Source organism: Daucus carota, chromosome 4 (assembly GCF_001625215.2).
Source record: "Daucus carota subsp. sativus chromosome 4, DH1 v3.0, whole genome shotgun sequence".
NCBI classification, from domain to species: Eukaryota; Viridiplantae; Streptophyta; class Magnoliopsida; order Apiales; family Apiaceae; genus Daucus; species Daucus carota.
In genome coordinates this window covers 10,503,396-10,527,456 of record NC_030384.2, presented here as the reverse complement: position 1 = coordinate 10,527,456, position 24,061 = coordinate 10,503,396, and the positions used below count along the sequence as shown (strand labels likewise).

General features: G+C 37.6%; 2 protein-coding genes and 1 non-coding gene across 3 annotated transcripts; all 3 read left to right on the top strand.

The window, feature by feature from the left end:
- Positions 1 to 1,157: 1,157 nt before the first annotated feature.
- Positions 1,158 to 2,770, top strand: LOC108203272 (uncharacterized). Its single transcript, XM_017372057.2, has 2 exons — positions 1,158 to 2,437; positions 2,542 to 2,770. The coding sequence occupies exons 1-2, from the start codon at positions 1,158 to 1,160 to the stop codon at positions 2,768 to 2,770; spliced, it is 1,509 nt and encodes a 502-aa protein (XP_017227546.1).
- Positions 2,771 to 15,210: 12,440 nt separating this feature from the next.
- On the top strand, positions 15,211 to 15,315 carry LOC135152545 (small nucleolar RNA R71). The gene has a single exon (XR_010291720.1). It is a non-coding gene; the product is annotated as a small nucleolar RNA R71 (small nucleolar RNA).
- An 8,011-nt stretch (positions 15,316 to 23,326) lies between these two features.
- LOC108203273 (uncharacterized) lies at positions 23,327 to 23,695 on the top strand. Its single transcript, XM_017372059.2, has one exon. The coding sequence runs from the start codon at positions 23,327 to 23,329 to the stop codon at positions 23,693 to 23,695; it is 369 nt and encodes a 122-aa protein (XP_017227548.2).
- Positions 23,696 to 24,061: the final 366 nt, after the last annotated feature.

Genomic DNA, 24,061 nt, shown 5'->3' with positions numbered 1-24,061 from the left:
ATTTTCATATATGCATGTATATGAATCTGATTTATTTTTGTGTGTTATTTGGTTTTGTGTGTTATTTAGTTTTTTGAATGACTCTTGCTGTTTATGTATTTGATTTTTTATATTTTGTTTTAAAGTGTTAAAGAGTTTAGAATCTGATTTTAAATTTTGTTAAATGTTGAGGAGATTTTATGGGTCTGGTGGGGTACAGATACAGGGTAGTAGAAAAGTAAGTATGTAAAGTTCCATGAAGTTAAGTCTTTCTTTTCTTGCAAAACGATTGAAAGTTTGTTGGGTCTTGCTTTGCTGATCAAGAGTTTCCTTTTGTTTTTAGCTATGTACTTCCATGTTTTATAAACTTGGATTCCAGATTGTCTTGTGTTTGATTAGTAACTATCTTTCAGGCGATTTAAAGCTTTGAGGATCTAAGCTATTGAGGTTTGAAATGATTAAAGTCGAGTAAAGTTTAAAGCTGTTGAAAATTGAATTGAAGGTAGTTTTTCGGATTTTATGTGTATTTGTTTGACTTTATGCATAAGTTTGAAATTCTGGTGATGTATATAAGCATGATTGATTTTATGTGTTGTTGATTTTTTTCTGATATATTTTTATATATGTACATGCAACATCTACATGTGATGGTGATATCTTCTCTGGCTTGTAAATTTCGCCTTATAAATTAGACTTTGTTGTTGACATGGAGGTGTGGCTTGTTTTGTTTAATATAATTGTAATTCAGTGTATATATTATGTGTTGTTGATTCTTTTTTGTGAATCTATTTTTCAAGTATGTATTACTTTCAGCTTCGTGGCATGATAATCTGTCATTTTGTATGCTAGTAACTTTGGTTGTTTTGCTAATTGAGCTCGTGAAGTGTGATACATTGTTAATTGGCGTTTTTCTCCGTTTGATAGACCTGTAGACTTTAGACTATTCTGGTGATGTATAACATGTTTCTAGCTACTTATTATCCCTCTAGTTCCATTAGTATAAATTAAAACTTCTTATACTATTTTCTTAAAAAAATAAAATTCAAGGCGTAAAATAGCAAGTAACTAATTAAGTACGAATGTCAATTAGTGTAAGTGTTTTTAAATAATATATAAGTATGATATTAATTTCAGCGTTATAGGTGCATTCTTCGAATCTCTGAGGACCTAGGTTCACGATGGAACATGTTAATGATTATAACTGGATAGGACTTCCAAGATACAGTAGCGAATATAAAGAGGGGATAAAAGCATTTGTGGAAAAGGCATTTCCTCTTTTTGCTGTAGGTAATGAAATGAAATGCCCCTGCAAAGATTGTGATGATCGTAAGTGGCATCATCAAGATGTAATTTATGGTCATCTCATCTGCAGAGGACCTTCCCTGTCACAAGTCCAATTGATTTGTAAGTTTTCAGAAGTCAAAGTAGGAAATAGTACTGAATCTAAGGACTGTGAAGCGGGGGCTGGTTTCGGGGACAACTTACACCAGATGTTCGATTATACGGGTAGGAGGTTTCAGAATGTAGAGAATGGACCAAATGCTGAGGCCAAAAAATTTTATCGCCTTGTAGAGGAGGGAAAACAACCACTATATCCGGGCTGCAAGAAATATTCTCGGTTAAGTTTCATAATCAGATTTTATCATTTAAAGTGTGTTCATGGGATTAACGAGTCTGGCTTCCAGGATTTATTAGTGTTAATTAAGGACACATTTCCAGAAGCCAATGTCCCTTTAACTTTTAATGCTGCAAAGAATATAATCAAAGACTTAGGGCTTGATTATCAAAGAATACATGCATGCCCAAATAGTTGCATGTTGTATTGGGCCGAAAATAAAGATAAACAAGTTTGTGATAATTGTGGGGTTTCGAGGTGGGTTTTAGAAGAGAAGAAAGGTTGTGCTGAAAATAAAGATCCGGAGAAGTTGATTAGCAAAGTGCCAGCTAACGTCATGAGATACTTTCCGCTTAAACCGAGGTTACAACGGCTGTTCATGTGCAAAGAAATGTCCAAACTCATGACATGGCATGCAACGGGACGGTTAGATGACGGGAAACTAAGGCATCTAGGAGACGCTAAACCTTGGAAGACAATGGACGTGAACTATCCTGATTTTGCTTCAGAAATTCGAAATATAGGGCTAGGTATAGCAGCTGATGGATTTAGTCCATTTCGTACAATGAATCAAAGTCATAGTACATGGCCGATTGTCCTTGTAAATTACAACCTCCTACCTTGGATTTGCATGAAACAAGAGAATTTAATTCTCTCGACGTTAATATCGGGTTCAAATTCTCCTTCAAATAGTATCGGTGTATATATGCAACCATTGGTCGCTGAGTTGAAAGAGTTGTGGAGTACTGGCATCACAACTTATGATACCATGAGTGATCCGAATTTTGATTTACGGGCAGGGGTGCTCTGGACCATCAGTGACTTTCCAGGATATGTTATGCTGTCCGGTTGGAGCACAAATGGTAAATTGACATGTCCGGGGTGCCATTATGAAACTTGTTCACAATATTTGAAGCATAGCTGTAAATGTGTTATATGAATCACAGGCGGTTTCTTCACCCTTCACACAAATATAGATTTGATAAGAAAAGATTTAATGGGGAGATTGAAACAAGGCAGAGTGCGAAACCATTAACAGGGATAGAGGTTGAACAGTTGTTGGTTGGGTTTAAAAACCAATTTGGGGAAATTAACAAGAAAAAAAGAAAGCGTGAATCTGCCATCCCTTTCAAGAAGAAATCAATTCTTTTTGAATTTGTCGTACTAGAAGCATAATCCGCTTCGCCATAACCTCGATGTTATGCATATCGAAAAAACATTTGCGACAAAATATTAGGCACTTTACTTAATATTGGTGGCAAGACAAAAGATCCTTTAAGTGCTCGATTCGATTTACAAGAAATGGGAATACAGAAGTCTCTTCATCCGGTGGAAACTGCTGATAAGAAAAAATATGAAGTGTGTGCATCAATCTTTGATATGACAAAGAAGAAAAAAGATCTCTTCTGCAAGGTATTAAAGAATGCGAAAATGCCTTATGGTTGCGCTTCCAATATTTCCCGATATGTGCACACTGATGAGAGAACAGTACTGGGTTATAAGATTCATGATGCGCATTTTATACTCCACTACTTGTTATAATTCGCTGTGAAGAAATCACTAAAAGCTGAGGTTGCGAAGCCTTTGATAAAATTAAGCGCATTCCTTAGGGGAATATCGAGTAAGGTCATTCATGTGGATGAAATCAAGAGGTTGCAGCAAGAAATTGTTGACATCCTTTGTGAATTTGAGATAATATTTCCCCCTGTCTTCTTTGATATCATGGCGCACCTGCCCGTTCATCTATGTAGAGAAGTTGAATACGGTGGACCTGAGCACACTCGGTGCATAATTAATGATATCTACGGTTGCATAATTAAAACTTAGCTATTACAATAGATAAACAGAGTGTTACATTAGCCTGCCAAAAACGGCCCCAAATGTGGGCCCAGAGGTGGGGCCCAGCAGTGGGGCCCAGAGGTGGGGCCCACCAGTGGGGCCCACTTTTCCAAAATGAGTCCTGCCTAATGTAACATTGACAAACCGTTACAACTGCCCATTATATTGTTACAATAAGGTCCTGTTGTAATACTTTTCGTTTTGTTACAATAGACTGTCGAAGTGTTACAATAGGGGGCCTGATGTAATGCTCGCCGGTGTAACACCCCCAAGTGTTACAATAGGTCTATTGTAATACTTTTTGGGCCTATTGTAACAGCATTGAGGCATTGCAATAGCCTATTATGGCGTAGTGAAAAAATGAGGCAAATTACTGGTGGGAATCGAAGAAAGCCTTGGAGGGAGGTAACATAATTACTTGGGAAAGATTTAAAGTATTGTTTTTGGATAAATACTTCCCTAGACACATGCAGAATCAAATGGAGATTAAGTTTTTAGAGCTTAAGCAAGATAACATGAGTGTGGCAGATTATGAGGTCTGCTTCACTGAATTGGCAAGGTTCGTTCCGGATCAAGTTGATACGGACGAAAAGAGGGCTAAAAGATTTCAGCAAGGGCTGAAGGATTGGATCTGTAGTAGGGTGGCCATGTTTGAGATGACTTCATATGTTTCTATAGTTCAGAAGGCCATGATCATTGAAAATGAAAGTGAGATGTCCCAGAAAAATAGAGATTGGAAAAAGAAGAAAGTGGAGACTCCAGAAGGGAGTCAGTGGAAAGGAAGTTCTCAGGGCCATTTTAATAGGAGGCCGGAGTTTCAACCAAATCGGGGTTTGGGGTTTAGAAGACCATCAGTTGGGAATGTAGGTCAGAATAATCAGTTTCATAACCAGAATTTACAGAGGTCAAATCATCCACCGATGCCAAATTGCAGGATTTATGGCATCAAACATTTTGGGGTTTGCAAGGATAAGGTGACGTGTTTCAAGTGTAACTATAAAGGGCATTATGCATCAGAATGCCCCACTCAGACACAGAACCCAAGGACAGTAGCTATGTGCTTCAAATGTGGGAAGCAGGGTCATATGTTTAGAGATTGCCCGACACCAGGGGCAATGGGGAACATCCCAAGGATTTCTGGTCCTCCAGCTCAGAACGTGCCAAGAATAGCTGGACCATCTAATCGGAACCAGTCAAAAGCCCGAACCTTTAACATGACTATGCAGGATGCAGTGCAGAGTTCGGACGTGGTTGCAGGTACGCTTCCCGTGAACTCCATAAATGCTAAAGTATTAATTGATTATGGAGCTACAAGATCTTTTGTTTCTAAGGATATTATTTATAAATTAAATTGTGGAGTTCGACCCTTAGAACAAGCTTTAGTAATTGAGTTAGCTAATAAGGATCGAGTTGTAGTCGATCAGATTTTTCCACGATGCGACATTATTATAGCAGGACATCCATTTTTTTACTAACTTAATACCTTTTAAGTTAGGCGAATTTGACGTCATCCTAGGAATGGATTGGTTGTCTGAGAATAACGCTCAGATCGATTGCGAGCATCGAAGAGTAAAGTTGCAGACCACGGATAAGAAAAAGGTGACTTCTCAAGGAAATCGGCAGGTTAAGAAATTTCTTACCATCAAACAAGCCAAGAGGTTGTTACGCCAGAATTGTGAGGCTTACTTGGCTAATGTTATAGATACTAACCGAGAAGTTCCACCTATAGAAACCATTCTAGTGGTTAATGAGTTTCCGGATGTCTTTCCAGATGAACTACCAGGATTACCTCCGGACAGAGAGGTCCAATTTTCCATTGATTTAGCACCAGGAACTGAACCAGTATCAAAGGCACCTTATAGGATGGCCCCCGTGGAAATGAAAGAACTAGCAACTCAACTTCAAGATCTTTTGGAGAAAAGAGTAATAAGACCAAGTATATCCCTGTGGGGCGCACCAGTATTATTTGTTAAGAAGGATGGTAGCATGAGGTTGTGTATCGATTATCGCGAGCTCAACAAGTTGACTATTAAGAACCGGTATCCCTTACCAAGAATTGACGATTTATTTGACCAGCTTAAGGGAGCGGTATGGTTTTCTAAGATTGATTTAAGATCTGGCTATCATTAGTTGAAGATAAAGCCTGAAGATATTCCAAAGATTGTTTTTAGAACAAGGTACGACCATTTTGAATTCTTAGTAATGGCGTTTGGGTTAACAAATGCACCAGAAGCTTTTATGGCTCTCATGGATAGAGTTTTTAAGAAATATTTAGACAAGTTTGTGATTGTGTTCATAGACGACATTTTGATATATTCAAAGGCGGAAGAAGAGCACGCGGAACATTTAAGATTAGCTTAAGAAGTCTTGAGAAAAGAGAAGTTGTATGCCAAGTTTTCTAAGTGCGAGTTTTGGTTACAAGAAGTACAATTTCTTGGGCACGTAATTAGTAATGAAGGTATCAAGGTTGACCCAGCAAAGATTGAGGCAATTATGAATTGGGAAAGACCAAAGACACCTACTGAAGTTAGAAGTTTTATGGTATTAGCTGGATACTACCGGAGATTTGTTAAGGATGTTTCTAAGATCGCGACACCATTGACTAAGTTGACTCGAAAGAATGAGAAGTGCATATGGAATAATCAATGCGAGGAAATTTCCAAGAGTTTAAGAAAAGGTTAGTAACTGCACCAGTGTTAGTTTTACCTGATGAGAAAGGGGACTTTGTAATTTACAGTGATGCTTCTCACGAAGGATTGGGATGTGTTTTAATGCAACATGGAAAGGTCATTGCTTATGCTTCCAAGCAATTGAGACCTCATGAACAGAAGTATCCAACACATGATTTAGAACTAGCTGCAATAGTGTTCGCACTTAAGATTTGGAGGCACTATTTATACGAAGAGAAGTGTGAGATCTACACAGACCACAAGAGCTTGAATTATATCTTCACCCAGAAAGAACTCAACATGAGGCAACGACGTTGGTTAGAGTTAATCAAAGACTACGACTGTTCAATCAACTATCATCCGGGAAAGGCCAATGTGGTAGCTGACGCTTTGAGTAGATCAAAGGAAAAATTGAATCTGTTACCTTCTTCTGAAGAGTTAGCAAAGGAATTGGAGAAATTGGAAACTGAGATTCGTACCCATGAGTCAGCTAAAGATATGATTTATACAATGACATTCCAACTAGAGTTACTAGAGAAGATCAGAAAGTATCAAGAAGAAATTATGAGCCATGAAAAGGATAAATTGACAGGAGAAGAAAGAGGGAGTCAAAAGGATGACAAGGGAATTTTAAGATTTTCTTCTCAGATATGGATACCAAACGTGGGAGAATTGAAAGAAGAGATTTTAAGAGAGGCTCATAACACTAGATATTCGATTCATCCCGGAAGCACCAAGATGTACAGGGACTTAAGAGAAAATTTTTGGTGGCCAAATATGAAGAAAGAAATTGCAGAATGGGTGAGTAAATGTTATACTTGCCAACGAGTCAAGGCAGAACACCAGAGGCCTAGTGGATTATTACAACCTTTGGATATCCCAAAATGGAAATGGGAATATCTTGCTATGGATTTTGTGGTTGGCTTACCAAGAACTAGAGCGAATCACGATGCTATTTGGGTGATTATCTACAGATTAACTAAGTCAGCACATCTCCTTCCTATTAACGAGAGATTCTCATTGGACAAATTAGTGCACTTGTATTTAAAAGAAATTGTTGTTCGACATGGAGTTCCAGTATCAATAGTTTCTGATAGAGATCTTCGATTTAACTCAAGGTTTTGGAAAAGCTTCCAGGAATGCCTTGGAACAAAGTTAAACATGAGTACAGTTTATCATCCTCAGACAGATGGTCAGAGTGAAAGGACAATTCAGACAATCCAGGATATGCTCAGAGTGTGTGCCTTAGATTTCAAAGGGAGTTGGGATGAACATCTACCCTTGGTTGAATTCTCATACAACAATAGTTATCACGCTAGCATTGGAATGTCTCCTTATGAAGCTTTATATGGCAGAAAGTGTCGATCTCCTATTTGTTGGGATGAAGTTGGTGAAAGAAAGATTTTGGGTCCAAAGTTGATTCAACAAACAAAGGAAAAAGTAGAACTTATCTTTTGTAACATATCCACAATGTGTTCCACGTTATGTGGAAGAAAGGAAAGTTAAGCCCTCGTTATGTGGGTCCTTTTGAGGTTTTGAGGCGCGTGGGAAAGGTCGCTTATGAATTGGCATTACCTCCTCACATGCAACATATCCACAATGTGTTCCACGTGTCTATGTTGAAGCGTTATCTGCCTGATTCTAATCATGTGATAGAGTATGAGCCAATAGAAATCCAACCAGATCTATCTTTTGTAGAGAGAACAGTGCAGATATTAGATAGGCGTGAGAAAGTACATAGGAATAAATCTGTATCCTTAGTACGAGTTTTGTGGAGAAATCCTAGAGTGGAAGAGTCGACCTGGGAATTTGAAAGCGAAATGCTTGCCAAGTATCCTCAGTTATTTTCGTAAGTTGATTCTGGGGATAGAATCCTGTTAAGGGGGGAAGGATGTTATATCTGGAAAAGTTTTGTGATATCTTAATCATAATAAATAATTGTTAAATGTTTTATCTTTCCATGTACAATTATTGTCATTTTCATAGAGCATGATTATTTTATTAATTGCCAATAAAATGAATTCTCGCATAATTGCAAATTTTGTGATTATATTAATTTTGGTGAATAACATGATTAATTATAGTAATAATTGATTGATGCCATTAATTGATTTTATTGTGGTACGTGATTAATTTTATAATTATACTTGTTTATTCTCGACCCGAGTGAGTAGTTTAAAAATCGGGCTTATTAGAAATTTTTTATAAATCAGAGTTGCCCTTTGATTTAAAAATATTAAAAATCCGTGTTTAATTATATGACAAAATATTGTCCAATTAAAATTACCAGAATATTTCAATTTTGGTATTTTTATGTTTTAACTCATTTAAAAATATTTATAAATCTCGTAGATAATTATTTTAATTAATTGCACTTTTAAAATTATTCGGACAATTTAAATTTAAATATTTAAAAGTATTCAGAAATAAAACTTTTCACGGATTTATTCGATTTAGAAACTTTAGGATTTTTGGGTGTTTCTTTTTAGATGTTTCGAAAACATTTTCGGACCCCGTATTTATATTATTGTTAAAATGTAGCCTTTTTGTTTTTATTAATAAAATGTGGTAATAAGTAGGTGTATCTTGTTGGCCGCTACGTGTGTTTACTAATTAGAATGTATAAAGAACAGCCACGTATCAGATCAGCTCAAAAAGAAAACACAAGAGAAACAAACACGTAGTGTAGTTTAGCCAGTCAAATAGGATAACTATTACTGAAGAGATAAACACCCATATACAGAGTACTAAAAGAGAGAAGATGCGGTGTATTACAGAGGCTAGGGTTTGAAAGTCTTGGTAATCTCGAGCATATATCAGAGATCAGTTACAGGTAATAGTCATGGGAGTTGTCAATTCATATATATTCCTAATTGTTGCTTGCGAATTTAGTTGTTTGCGTATGTATTGTGTGGTGGCTTGTTGGTGAGGCAGGGTTTTGAAGCCGGAAGAGGTGGGGCCGCCTGAAGGCAGAGAATGGGCCGGAGTAGCGAGGACGACGGCCAATCGTCGGCGACGCCACCGCGAGTCGGTGGAGTCCGATGCCGTGACGAGCCGAAGCCGTGGCTGGTTGTTTGGGTTCGATTAAGTTCGATCGGAGAAACTGATTGAGTCGTGGTGGTGATTGGTTTCGCCGGAGCCAAGTGTTGAAGGTCGGGTGTGATACCGGAGGGGCAGAGCAGCACTGTAGTAGAGCGGCGCCGCCGCTGGGAGGAGCAGCGCAGGAGAGAGAGAGAGAGGGAGGGAGCAGCGCAGGAGAGAGAGAGAGAGGGAGGGAGGGAGGGAGGGAGGGAGGGAGAGGGGTTGGCCGGAGGGCGACTGTCCGGGCGGCAGGTGGCCGGAATCCGACAGGTGAAGCTAGTGAGCCGGCGGTGTTACAGAGTTTGATTTCGGGGAAAAAGAGAAATAAAACATTAATTTCATTTTTATTATTAACATTATTATTATTGTTATTTATTTAACGATAATAATAATATTAATAATATTAATAGAATTAATAATTATTTTGATATTATATGGTGTGCTGATTGTATTATTAGTAATATTGATACATGGTTATAGTTGGACCAATTCCGGACTATAATTTATCAACATAGTTTAGCAATTATTGTGAGATTGTTTAAACTCCGAAACATGCTCTTTAAATATGAAGATTATATTAAATTGGGTGTTTCTATTGATTATAAAATTGTCACGATTAATAATATTTGAAATCTGGAAGTGATCACAATTGTAATATACTATCTTCGGATGCATCTCTCTTAAAACCCAAGTTGCATGCTTATCGACATATAGACTAATTCTTGGACGAATACTGATGTTGAGTTGTTAAGTTGTTGATGACCATTGGACTAGCCTATATCTAGAGACATGATGTCCGAATCTTTAGCATTTTGATATTCGATTTTAATTGGATCCAAAATAGATAACTAATTTAATTATATCCGAGAATTGATACGTGATAACATGAATCATATCTTATATGAAATACTTGGTTATATGATACGTGGCTTATCTGCTACTTGTTTAGACATCAATAACATGATTAGTATAAACGATTGGGTAGTTTTTATTAAATACGAGATGTGTGATTACGTCACTTGAGTTGACCCGAGTTGTTGAATAAATATTTTGATTTATAGATACAAGAGTTGATAGTGACTCCAAGTTCTAAAGCGAATACCAGTTAAAGTACAGCAAAAAGGCAAGTGATTCTATCCCACAACTTTTAATTATTGCCAATGCAATTATTATCATATTCTTTATTTCAAATCAGAGTATATCATATGCTTGGAATCTAATTATTGTTCTGTATTCCATTATAAGATACACCATTGTTCACACAAAATCTCGCAAGCGTACGTGGTCATAAGTAGTATAGAATCAAATTCAGTTCGTTCCTACAGAGACTGGTGTATTCAGAAATATGCACTTATGCACCAATCTATGATTATTATTCAATGCTTGGACAAATAACAATTTGGTTGGTTTTATCTAAATTAACTAAGTAAGTCAAATTATAACTAAGAGAATTAAAATCGAATTACTATGGAGAATAAAACATGAGATTCTAACTTCATTATATACTTCCTTCACAGTTATGCCTTATCGATATGTGATGGTTGATAACAAATCAGATAACACGAAACTGATACACGCTAACTGTCATTATACGTGCACCATACTGCTACACATCCACAATTAAGATAGAAGGTAAACGGACACCGATTATGCTTAGACCCTATATGTCTATAGAATTTGAAAACATAACGGTTGAAGAACAAGTTATCTATCAAAATTACATAGGGCGATGCAAGAAGGTTAAAATCACACCACTAATCATGTATATCGAATACATAATCCTATGTTCGCATGGCAAGTTCTAAATCAATATATCCACTGTCGCTTCAATAAAGATTAACACACAACTTAGATGTTAGCTACGCATCTAAGAAGAATAAGCACAACCAATACGAAGAAATCAAACATTCATCACACAAATAATTAAGGCAAATCAACTACTGAAATCCATATATAAATCCGCTAGAATCCCACGATAAAGATTAGTTCATAATCGAACCACTCATCATCATGGGAATAAGAGTAAACATGGTACTGAATAGTTTAGACAATATCAAAAGATTAAAACAAGAGTTTCGAAACAAATCCGAATCGAGCATCCAAAGTATCGCCTAATTGGAAGAAGACAAAAGAAAAACTATGAGTCTCGATCTTGATCTTCTCCCTAGCCGTCACATGCTCCTTGGAATGTTTCCAGGTTATGTGTTAGGTCCCCCAAGCCTTCCTTTAACTTTCTCAACGAACGGGCCTTCAAACGGATCAAAAATGGGCAAAACGGGCCTGGAATCGCGCACAGACGGTGGGGCGGGTGCGCCACAGTGGCGCGGGTGCGCCACAGTGGCGCGGGTGCGCCACAGTGGGGCGGGTGTGCGGCAAGGACAGAATTTTCCCTGATGGTTTGGCGCGGGTGCGCCAGTGGGGCGGGTGCGCCAACGGTGGCGCGGGTGCGCCAACGGTGGCGCGGGTGCCCCAACTCAGCATCCTACGCAGCCAATGCTTGTTTGTCCATAACTTTTGACTCGCGCATCCGATTGCTTCGCCGTTTTTTTTCAATAAAAGCTATGAATCTCCTCTTTGTCCTCCTTCCAAGAAACCTTCACAAAACAACACTAAAATATATTAAAAACATCAAAAGCTTGAGGCCAAATCGTCCATTTAAGTCAAAACAAAGGCTTCCAAGTGGATATAAAATCCATTTATCACACCCCCAAACTTAAACCGATGCTTGTCCTCAAGCATAGACACACGCAAAAATGCTACTAATGAAATGCATGAATGCAACTAAATGCCTACATCTAACCGAATAATGAAGTGTAATCCTTGTTAAAATAGAATCCTCAGAATATGCAACATTCTCGGCAATCATCTCTTTCCTATATTATCCATGTTCTCTTCCACTACAAGTGTGAAGTGCATCGTGTGTGCTAGCATGCTCTCTAGTGAAACAAAACAAAGACCAACAAACTTTAACAGAGTCCTCACTATGAGCCGTTAATCAGAATCAAGCTTAAACGCTTCTTTACTAAAGAGTCAAATACAATTTAGGGTCACCAAAGAATTCCTATGCCTCTCCTATTTTTTCTAATTTTTTTTCTTTTTTTCTTGCTAAGTCTAAGGTTGGGACGCTTCTCAGTGTAAGTGAGTCACGACCGCCATTCGACTTCGCTTATTCCTCTTTCTTTTTTTTAATCAAGTAATTCTCCAGTAATCAAGGGTTGTGAAAAGTCACCAAGAATTGGCTTATTCTAATACATTTGCACTTAATACCAGCACAAGTACATGGATCGTCCCTTTCACTTGACATTGCATTTTACCCATTGATTTCAAAGGAGTACCTGATAATTTTTATTCTCTTTTTTTTCTTGTTCATTTTTTTTTAGAAAGGCATATTCATCCCTTAACCCCCCAAACTTAAGATTTTCACATTCTAATGTTCAAAAAGGGAATAATCCAAATTCTACGCCCGACTCAACGCGAGGACTCAAGAAATGAGTTAGTCTAAATCTTATCTCTTGAGCATAAGTGTAATTACAATTTCCACACAAGCAGTTTCCAAGTACAAGGCATCATATATGATCAAGACTACTAGCCAAGAAATTATGCACATAAAATCATCATAGGACATCAACTTGGAACACAACTTCCAGATTCATGCAAATGCAACTATATGAAACTACTAACACATACTAAACACAGGCATATATATAAGAAAAACACATACTAATATGCAACTATATGAGATAACATGCTAAACTAAATGCATCATGCAACCTATATGAACACACACTACTACTAATCCTTAGATTACCACCCCCTAACTTAAAATCTTCAATGTCCTCATTGAAGGTGATAATAAGGATAGAATGTACCTAGAAGTCGGGAGGATCACCCTCCTCGGGTGGAGGATCAGGTGGTGAATATACCATGCCATCTCCAAACACTGGCCAATCAACCTCAACACCAATGGCTCGAAAAGCACTCCCAAGAGCCTGAGTCAAATCCTTTGCAAAACGGCGGTGAATGTCATGCATGTCATCTATGCGCCATGACAACCTTCTAAATTGCACATCACTTGAGAGATCCGGTGGTAGTTGGAGTTCGAGATTGGGAGCTTCTTCAATAGATGATTTAAGATGCTCCTGAAAATTTTTAAACTCTACTAATCCACGAGACTCGAATGGCATATCGAACCTCCTTTTCCATGGGGATGCATTCAAGAACTGAAGTTTCTCTGCTTCCTCTTCAGCTCCGAATTCAGCTTCACCTGTTAGAAACCTTTCCAAGATGTCATTTTTCAGCCTTTGGTCAATTTTTGAATGAGCTACAGCTTCTATTGGCTCCACCTTAAAGCATTCTTCTTCATCAGTTGGAAATTTCATTGCGTTGAACACTTTAAAAGTGACACTCTGCTCTTGAACTCTCATTGTAAGCTCTCCTTTTTGCACATCGATCAAAGTTTGGCCTGTAGCTAAGAATGGCCTTCCCAAGATAATGGGAATCTTCTTATCCTCCTCAAAGTCTAGGACGACAAAATCCGCAGGGAAGATGAGCTTATCCACCTTAACCAAGACATCTTCCACTATACCACTCGGGTATGTGATTGACCGATCAGCCAGTTGTAAGTACATCTTTGTAGGTTTCGGCTCGGGCAAACCAAGTTTCTTGAAGACAGATAATGGCATCAGATTAATGCTAGCTCCCAAGTCACATAAACACTTGTCGAATGACAATGGTCCAATGGCACACGGTATTGTGAAACTCCCCGGATCCTTGAGTTTCGGAGGTAATTTCTGCTGTCGTACCGCACTGCACTCTTCTGTTAGAGCAACGGTCTCCAAGTCCTCAAGCTTCAGCTTACGAGATAGAATACCTTTCATAAATTTAGCATAACTCGGCATTTGTTCTAGAGCCTCCGCAAAAGGTATGTTGATTTGTAATTTCTTGAAAACCTCTAGAAATTTGGTGAATTGCTTGTCGAGCTTATGCTTCTGAAGTCTCTTCGGAAAAGGGGGAGGTGGATATACTTGCTTGACCCCAATATCAGCTTTTGGACTAGACTTCTCTGCTGATTCCTTGCTTGCTTCCTCGTTGATTTCTTTCATGTCAGCGTCAATAACAGTTTTTCCACTATCAGACTTAGATGAGAGTACGGGTGTTTCAACTTGTTAATCACTCTCATCCTTTTCATGCTCTGTTGCAGAATCTTTATCCTTCATAACCTTTCCGGACCTCAAGGTAACAGCCTGTACCTGTTCCTTCACTTCCTTCCTGCCCGGATTGGCCTCAGTATCACTAGGAAAAGTTCCTTGTGGTCTGTTAATCAACGCGTTAGCAATCTGCCCAATATGGTTCTCCAAAGTTTTGATTGACACCGCTTGGCTTTTATTCATTAGTTTCATCTCTTCCCATTCAGATCTTTCATTGGAAGACTGTCCAGGCACCCCATGATTTTGTTGCTGGAATCCGGATGGATAGAATTGCTGCTTCGGTGCAATTTGTTGATGAAAACCAGAAGGATTGAAAGGTCTAGCTCCTTGCTGCTGAAACTGTTGTTGCGGTTGTGGCCTGAAGTTCTAATTGTTGCTCCAGCTGAAATTCGGATGATTCGAATTATTGGGATGATAAGTGGCAAGAGCTGGTTGTTGAGACCTCTAGAAGTTGCTCACAAACTGAACGGATTCACTAGATATAGCATATTGATAAGAAGAATGTGCACCAGCACAAAGCTCGCAAACTGAAGGTGGCTGCTGATTTCCTAGATTTGCCAAAGAATCCGCCTTCATAGTAAGAGCCTTAAGCTGAGCAGTCAAAGTTGTAGTAGCATCAACATCTAGAATTCCTGATGTTTTGCCCTGATGAAGACGCTGAGTAGGATTTTGATATTCATTCCCAGCCATCATCTCGATCAACTCATAAGCCTCATCATAGCTCTTAGCCCATAGAGCTCCACCTGATGCTGCATCGAGCATTGGCCTCGATTTAGGACCCAAGCCATTATAGAAGCAATTGATAACCATCCAATCAGGAATCCCATGATGTGGGCACTTTCGAAGCATCTCCTTGTAGCGTTCGCACGCTTCACATAAAGTTTCACCAGACAGCTGAGAGAATTGAGTAATAGCATTCCTGATTGAAGCTGTTTTGGCCATAGGGAAGAACTTAGTAAGAAATTTCTGAGCCAGGTCGTCCCATGTCGTAATAGATCCTGCCGGAAGAGAATGTAACCATCCCTTAGCTTTATCCCTCAGGGAGAATGGGAACAGCCTCAATTTGATGGCTTCGTCAGTAACACCATTGAACTTGAAAGTGTCGCAGATCTCAATGAAATCCCGAATATGCATATTAGGATCCTCTGTCGGAGAACCCCTAAACTACACTGAGTTCTGTACCATCTGAATAGTGCTCGGTTTGATCTCAAAAGTGTTGGCCTCGATCGCTGGCCTGACAATGCTCGACTGAATATCAGTGATTTTAGGCTCAGAGAAAGCCTAAAGAGCCTTAGTATCATTCGCGATTGGTGGTCGATCACCCATTGTAGTACTCAATATCGTTCTGCTTTTGCCAATGCTTCTTTACGGGCCTGAAAACGTGTTCGCATACACGTCACTCAAGTACCTGAAACACACACAAACGATATAAAAGTGAGAAAAGAATCCAAGTCACTGAACTTTAACGACCACTGATGACAAGCACATAAACTAAAATATAACACCGAGTCCCCGCCATCGGTGCCAAAAGCTTGTTCACACAAAATCACGCAAGCGTACGTGGTCACAAGTAGTATAGAATCAAATTTAGTTCATTCCCACAGAGACTGTTGTATTCGGAAATATTCACTTATGCACCAATGTAGGATTATTATTCAATGCTTGGACATATAACAATTTGGTTGGTTTTATCTAAATCAACTAATTAAGTCGAATTATAAATTAGAGAATTAAAATCGAATTAATATGGAGAATAAACATGGGATTCTAACTTCATTATATACTTCCTTCAGAGTTATGCCTTATCGATATGTGATGGTTGATAACAAATCAGATAACACGAAACTGATACACGCTAACTGTCGTTATACGTGCACCATACTGCTACACATCCACAATTAAGGTAGAAGGTAAACAGACACCAATTATGCTTAGACCCTATATGTCTATAGAATTTGAAAACATAACGGTTGAAGAACAAGTTATCTATCAAGATTACATAGAGCGATGCAAGAAGGTTAAAATCACACCACTAATCATGTATATCGAATACATAATCCTATGTTCGCATGGCAAGTTCTAAATTAATATATCCACTGTCGCTTCAATAAAGATTAACACACAACTTAGATGTTAGCTATGCATCTAAGAAGAATAAGCACAACCAATACGAAGAAATCAAACATTCATCACACAAATAATTAAGGCAAATCAACTACTGAAATCCATATATAAATCCGCTAGAATCCCACGATAAAGATTAGTTCATAATCGAACCACTCATCATCATGGGAATAAGAGTAAACATGGTACCGAATAGTTTAGACAATATCAAAAGAGTAAACCAAGAGTTTCGAAACAAATCCGAATCGAGCATCCAAAGTATCGCCTAATTGGAAGAAGACATAAGAAAAACTATGAGTCTCGATCTTGATCTTCTCCCTAGCCGTCACATGCTCCTTGGAATGTTTCCAGGTTATGTCTTAGGTCCCCCAAGCCTTCCTTTCACTTTCCCAACGAACGGGCCTTCAAACGGATCAAAAATGGGCAAAACAGGCCTGAAATCACGCACAGACGGTGGGGCGGGTGCGCCATAGTGGCGCGGGTGCGCCAGTGGGGCGGGTGCGCCAACGGTGGCGCGGGTGCGCCAACTAAGCAGCCCGCGCAGCCAATGCTTCTTTGTCCATAACTTTTGACTCGCGCATCCGATTGCTTCGTCGTTTTTTTCCAATGAAATCTATGAATCTCCTCTTTGTCCTCCTTCCAAGAAACCTTCACAAAACAACACTAATATATATCAAAAACATCAAAAGCTTGAGGCCAAATCATCCATTTAAGTCAAAACAAAGGCTTCCAAGTGGATATAAAATCCACTTATCAACCATACAGATACTCAAATAATGATTGAATTCAATACATTCCAATGATTGAATTCACTACATTCTAGTAATCATTCTACTAGAATTCTCGATTCATTTTAGATAGATAATTCAACATATTCTATCAAGATATACTCCATACGGTATACATTTTAATTCATGATTAGCAAATAACTACTTATTCTAGTTGTGTTGCCATTATTTGGGAGATACTCTGGACCATGTGACATGGAGAGTAATTGAATAAGGAAGTCGATTGATTCGACCCCTTGAAAGAAAAAGATTTTGATTGGATGAATGCGTAAGAGACCGTGACGGCGGTCCAGTGAGGGCTATATACGTATTATATGAAACATTATAATACCTCTGCCAAAGGCCAATGTGTTGCCTTATGTTTGGTACCTATCGTAACGGATATACTTCTAAGAGGTATGATCCAATGCTATCACATGGTCTGATCAGTTGTGATAGTGCACCCGTCGGTTGTGGATTCCAATCTCAAAACTGATTAATTATCAGTAAATTTTAATAACTAATGTTATTATCAAAAGTGTTGATTATATAAAATTAATGCTTTACAGTTAAGCATTTTATATATATTGTTGAGCCTTCTAATTTCTCATTCTTGCTTTGTTGTTGCTATGCTAATCTTTCAGCGGGACCTAATTATGCTGAGAATGCGTCTTACTGCCAGAAAGTGGGTTCCACTTAACCATCCCCAGTTGTTCAGGTTTAATCTTCCCGCACAGGTCGGAAGAACCCAATCGAGACCCCTGGTTTGGAGGGCATCACACAATCCCTCAGATTTTCTTGCCGAGTTAGACAATGCCTTAGATTGTCTTGCCAAGCTTGTTTTGGCAAAGACAATTGGCTAGATTGTCTTGCCTACCATTTTAATCGTCTTGCCTACAATTGTCTTGCCTAGTTCCATTGGTTTGCCTATAAATATGGCCTTCCACTTCATTTGTAATTCATTCATTGCATTGTAAAACTTTCAAGTTGTGCGAAACTTGTTGTTGTTATATCCACAGTTTTCAGTGCTTTGATCACTCGGTTGTTTTAACCACTAAGTTAGAATACATCCTGTCAAATTTATTCTATGAACTTTAGGGGACATTAAAACCTAACCTTATTAATTATGTAGCGACTTTCACAATGTTATATTAATTAATTAAAAATTAAGTTAAATACAAATCAGATTATTCCGCCGCGCTTATTTTGTAACTATTGTAGTCACTCCCCCCTTCTACAATCGATCCGGACCTAACAATTGGTATCAGAGCGGTTAATATCAATATACCGTATCAGATCCTATACACTATAATATCCGGGAATTCGACATGTATCTGTTTATGTCAATATATGAATGTTTTATGAATATTATATGAATTATTGATAAATTATATGTTGATTGACATATTGAATGACTGCTGATATGTGCTATGATTTGTGGATTCCAAATTTTTATATACTCAAAACAAAATATGGAATATTTAGGTATTTTCTTGGAAATTTATCTGTTGTTATATGATTTGATATTTTATTTAAGGATTTAATTATATTATAATTTAATTATTAATTATTTTAAAAATAATGTATTTAGTATTTTAACCCAGGGGGATTCCGGGAAAATTCCGCCGTTTTGCTATTTGGGACATTCTGAACAACTTTCGTGTTTTAACTTCTTCGATCTTGTGTACGGATTTACGTAAAAGTTTTCCGATACAAATTTATGATTATTTTATTATTATTTGGACGTCTCGATAAACGTGTACGCCGGATATTTTCAATACCCGGGATATTTTGACTAAAATATTATATTTCTCGTACTTCGTGGCAATCAAAGCTCCGAGCCCCAAAACTTTATCGAAATGTGTGTGTTTGATAATTATCTTCAAAGTCGGTCCCGAATGGATCAGTTTTATTAATACTTAATGATTAAGAAGTATATTTTTATATTTGATATGATCCAAAGGGGGCCAGTTATTCGTAATTATAAATAGGCTAATTAGTATTTCAATTTTCATAATTATCCTTTCAATACACGAGAATCAAGAGAAACTGGTAATTCGTTCTTCGTGTTCTTGAAGTTCAATCGAAGGTTTCAAGGCGTTATCGAGCTCGGAATCAAGTGTTTGAGTAGTCAAATCGAAGGTATCGAGGAGTAGAACCCATATCTGCAATCAGAAACAGCAATAGATTAACAAGTGGGAAGTAATTTGAGTTTTAAAATTCGAATTATTAGGGTTTAAATTAGGACTTTTTGATTTTGAAGCTGTTTATGTGTTTTGATGCTTCTATGTCGTAGATAATCTGCTCCTGGTCATTTTGGTATATTATATGTGTGATTTGGAGTCCAATAACATGCTTAAAATTAGGGTTAATCTTTGAATTTCAGTTTTAGGGTTCTTGAACGCGATGAACGTTTTTAATTCAATTTGAGCGTTTCTTATTTATTGAGTATGAAGTTGATTTTGAAGCCACAAGATTGTCCAGGAGGTCGAGTAGAGTCAAATTATATGTTTGATTGTTGTGTGGGCATATGTTTTCACGTTCGCCGAAAATGAGAAGGTTCTGCCGGCGGCGGAAATTTTGAATCGATTCTGCGGCTTCTTTACGCATGGGTTACTATTTTTATCCATGTATTTATGTTCCTGGGGTGTAGAACTACAGATCTGCACCTTTTGGTGCAAAACCCTGAGGTTTTAATACTTTCAAAACAGTTTTGTATTAATTATTTTAATTTCGGAAATTGTTTATTTATTTTCATAAATAGTTTTTAATTACTTCTTTATTCAAAAACAAATCTAATTTAATTTATTAATTAATTTTAATTAGTAATTAATTATTATAATTAGTCAATTAATTTAATTATTAATTGATTAATTGTTTTAATTATTTATCAATTGATTTTAATTGATTTATTAATTAGATTTAATTGTTTTAATTGATTTAAAAATCCCGAAAAATAGTTTTGATCTTTGAAATATTTTTCTAAAATATGTTCAAGGTTTTTTAATTGATTTCAAATGATTTCGAACCCGATTTCGAGCATTCAGATATTATTGTTTATTTGTAAAATGATTCTTTTATCTATTTTAATTCCGAAAAATATTTGAAAATTCTTAATAAATGCCAGAAAAATAGTTTTGACCCCGAACCTTTTCTGGAAAGTTATTTTATCGAGTATCTTACGTGTTATGTGCTATGTGTTACTTGATTGGTGTGTTAAATGCTTATGTGAACGTTGTATGACTGTTTGAATCATATCTTTTGATCCGTAAATCGAATTTAAGTGAAACGAAGGGTAGATAGGAACTCGTTTGGTTGTGAAATGAATAGAATGATATGAGATTGAGCATTGATAGATGAATATTGTGATTATCAGAGAAGGACATGCTTAGAAAGGGAAAGCAAATAGTGTCGGAGTGATTCTGTTAAGTTAAAGCTATAGAGAAGTAAATCGCCGAGATAAGACAAGTGTTCTAATCTCAACTTATTCTTCTGTATACTCTCTGAATTACCCTTCTGTATAGAATGCTATTGTTCTGGATAGACATGGAAGTACATCTGTTGATATATTGTGCTATTGATCCTGATTGTTGATAAGCCTTATTCAATTCTTTCAACACTTGAATTACAAGCTAAACCTTGATTTTGATTTCAATTGGATTTGTACCCATTTCTTTGAGACTTGAAACACAAACCATTTACTTTGATATTCTTCCATCCTTGAATCATCAAACAGTACAAGCCTATATGCTACAATACTTCACCAGGTTATACAATGTCATATGAAACACCTAAATAGAACTCTTAAAGAATGTTCACACATACATACCCTAACACTTGAAAACCTTACAAAGTAAACATATGTGAAACCTCAAGACATTTTCACCTACATTTGACTCTCTTATAAACACCATGCCATTCTTATCATATACTTGATCCTTCTGTCAATATCAAGCCATTCTTCAAGCATACTTTGGTTGTACTTGAACCTACTTCCGAATTGCTTTCTTATTTTGACAAGTGTTGCACCACTGGTCATAATGACTTTGATTTGATTATAATGATTCTGTTCTGATGATAATGATTCTGTTCTAATGGTACTGATTCTGAATCATTGTGATATTGTTGATTTTGTTATATTGTTAAAGAATTGGATGGTTTTCTAAATGTGGACCAGATTCGTGGTCAGACCAGATTCATGGTCATTAGGACAATGTGTGCCTTGGATCTAGTGATAGAGCTTGGTATGGACCTTGCTCGGGGTTAGTGAGTGACTGATCAGCAGTCTAACCTTGGTTTTTAAATGAAAATCTGAATATCCAATTCTAATCATGGTTTAAAAGGAAACTTGATGTCTTGATTCATTCTTATTGATAAATGTTGATCTTCAGTTTATTGTTATATTACTTGCTGAGCTTGTAAGCTCACTCTTGCGAATCTTTGTGTTCTTTTCCAGTGAAGAAAGAGATTACTGGTAGCGAGGACCCTTGTCACCAGGCCAGAATCTTCGGATGAGTGTTGGAGAATTCAGCTGGAAGTCTACTGTTGTTGTGAAAAGTGTGACCTTTTGAGTTACAATTGTGTGTAAGCACTCAACGTTGTATTTTTAAGTTGTAAGATAATGATTGGGATTCGTGGTATTGTAATATAAGTTGAGTTGTGGCTTGTTTCATACTATAACCAGGAGCGATCCGTGGATGTTTAGGGTCATTGCATATATTATTATTGTTTACAGGTTTATATTGTGGCGTGACTCCAAGTCTATGACCCGGACCTGGAGGGTGTCACATGTTGGTATCAGAGCTACAAGTTATGAGTTAATGAAACAAGCATAGATTGTCAGGTTTGGGTAAAGGGATTAAGATTAGAAATGAGTGATAGGTAGATATGACGTTCAGAGGTAAGTATTAGTGAAAAGTGGGCTCTTGTGCTATCAGGGATTCTTATATATGTTTTGTTCTATTGATTTACAGATATTCACAATGTCAGATCCCATTATTCCTCCATGTCCCCAGCATTCAGAGACTACAGCGAACGGACCCCCACCTCCTCATAGACCTGAGCCCCACCCTCATGTTTCACCCCCTTTAGAGGATGTGTTGGTTGCAGCAGTATTGGTTCCTCCCAGAGATATACCCTCGACCTCTCATTCTAGGCCTCTCATACGTGGACCCCCACTGAGCACACCTAGTTCCACCCGAGATTCTTCTATCTACACTTCTTTCCGTGCTGCACCACACCCTGTTCCATATCATAAGTTTGAGGCGATGAGGATGGACTGTCGGTACCTACTTGGGAAGGTCAGAGAGCTGGAGCGTATCATACTGATGATGGACCCTAGTAGAGCTGAGCGAAAGCTGAGGCAGAAGATCGTGGATTTTAGGATGATCGTAATGGCGAAGCTTAATACAGTGATTGAGGGTCAGGACGACCTTGCAGACTGGGCTATGTGGATGATGGGAGAGTTGGACACACTTGGAGGTCCTACTTTTCCCTGGAGCTAGATGATAGTAGTTGTAGAGTGAAGGTACCATGTACATTAGTGTGTAGTGTGTAGTGTGTGGTGGTAGTGTAGTGTCAGCCGATTTTGACCTTGTATAGACTAGATGTGCTGACCAGTGTGTAGGGTTGTTGTTGTGTTTTACTTTTGATAAAGCGCTTGCGCTTATGGGCCTCCAATTTTTCATATATATATATATATATATATATATATAAGAACCTTTCCTTTTCCATATTGTTCTTTACTTTAGTGCACCTATTTTACTTACTTTACATACTGCACTTCATATAAACCCTGTGATATCATTGTACCCTGTTTCCTTCATCATTGCTTTGTTCTGTAAGGAAGCATGCGATTTATTTAAGTAAATGATTAAAAATGTTTTCAAAAAAAAAAAGAAATATCTTATTTTCTTAAAATCAATTGTTAAAAGTCTTGAAGGTTAAATAAACTGCATGTCTCTTTACAGAGCCATGCCTCCTAGAAGACAATCCCGCGCAACCAACCCTAATGACAACAACAATAACAACAATCTAGAATCTACAATGGCCCAGATTCTTCAGATCTTGGCACAACAGACTGCCAACCTAACTCTGCAACAGAAAAGACAGGCTACTCCCCAGGTTACTTTCCAAAACTTGCAGTCTGTCAATCCTCCAGAGTTTAAAGGTTCGGCAGACCCTATTGAAGCTAGGGTATGGTTGAAAGAAATTGAGAAAGCGTTTGTATTAGTAAAGGTAAGAGAAGAGCAAAAGACTGAGTTTGCTAGTTATTATCTGAAGGATGAAGCTACTTATTGGTGGGAATTAGTTAGAGCAATGGAAGAGACATGGAATGTTACATGGGATAGATTTAAGGAGTTGTTCCTCGAGAAGTATTTTCCTCAGTTTCTCCAGGATCGAATGGAGTTATAGTTTTTAGAATTGAAGCAAGGAGACATGATGTCAGTAGCTGAGTGTGAGAGAACGTTTGCTGAGTTGGCAAGGTTTGTCCCAACCTATATAGACACTAATAGGAAAAGGGCTAAGAGATTCCAACAGGGCTTGAAAGCATGGATCAGAGGAAAGCTAGCTATATTGGAATTAGATACCTACGCAGATGTAGTACAAAAGGCAATGATAGCAGAAACGGAAAGTGAAATGTCTCAAAAGGAGAAAAAGGGAAAGAAGCGTAAGCCAGAGCATCATGAAGGACATTTTCAGCAGGGGAAGTTTCAAAATTTTAACAACCCGAAGAAAGGGAAATTTCATTAGGGGAGAAATCCCACTTATAAGAAGCCA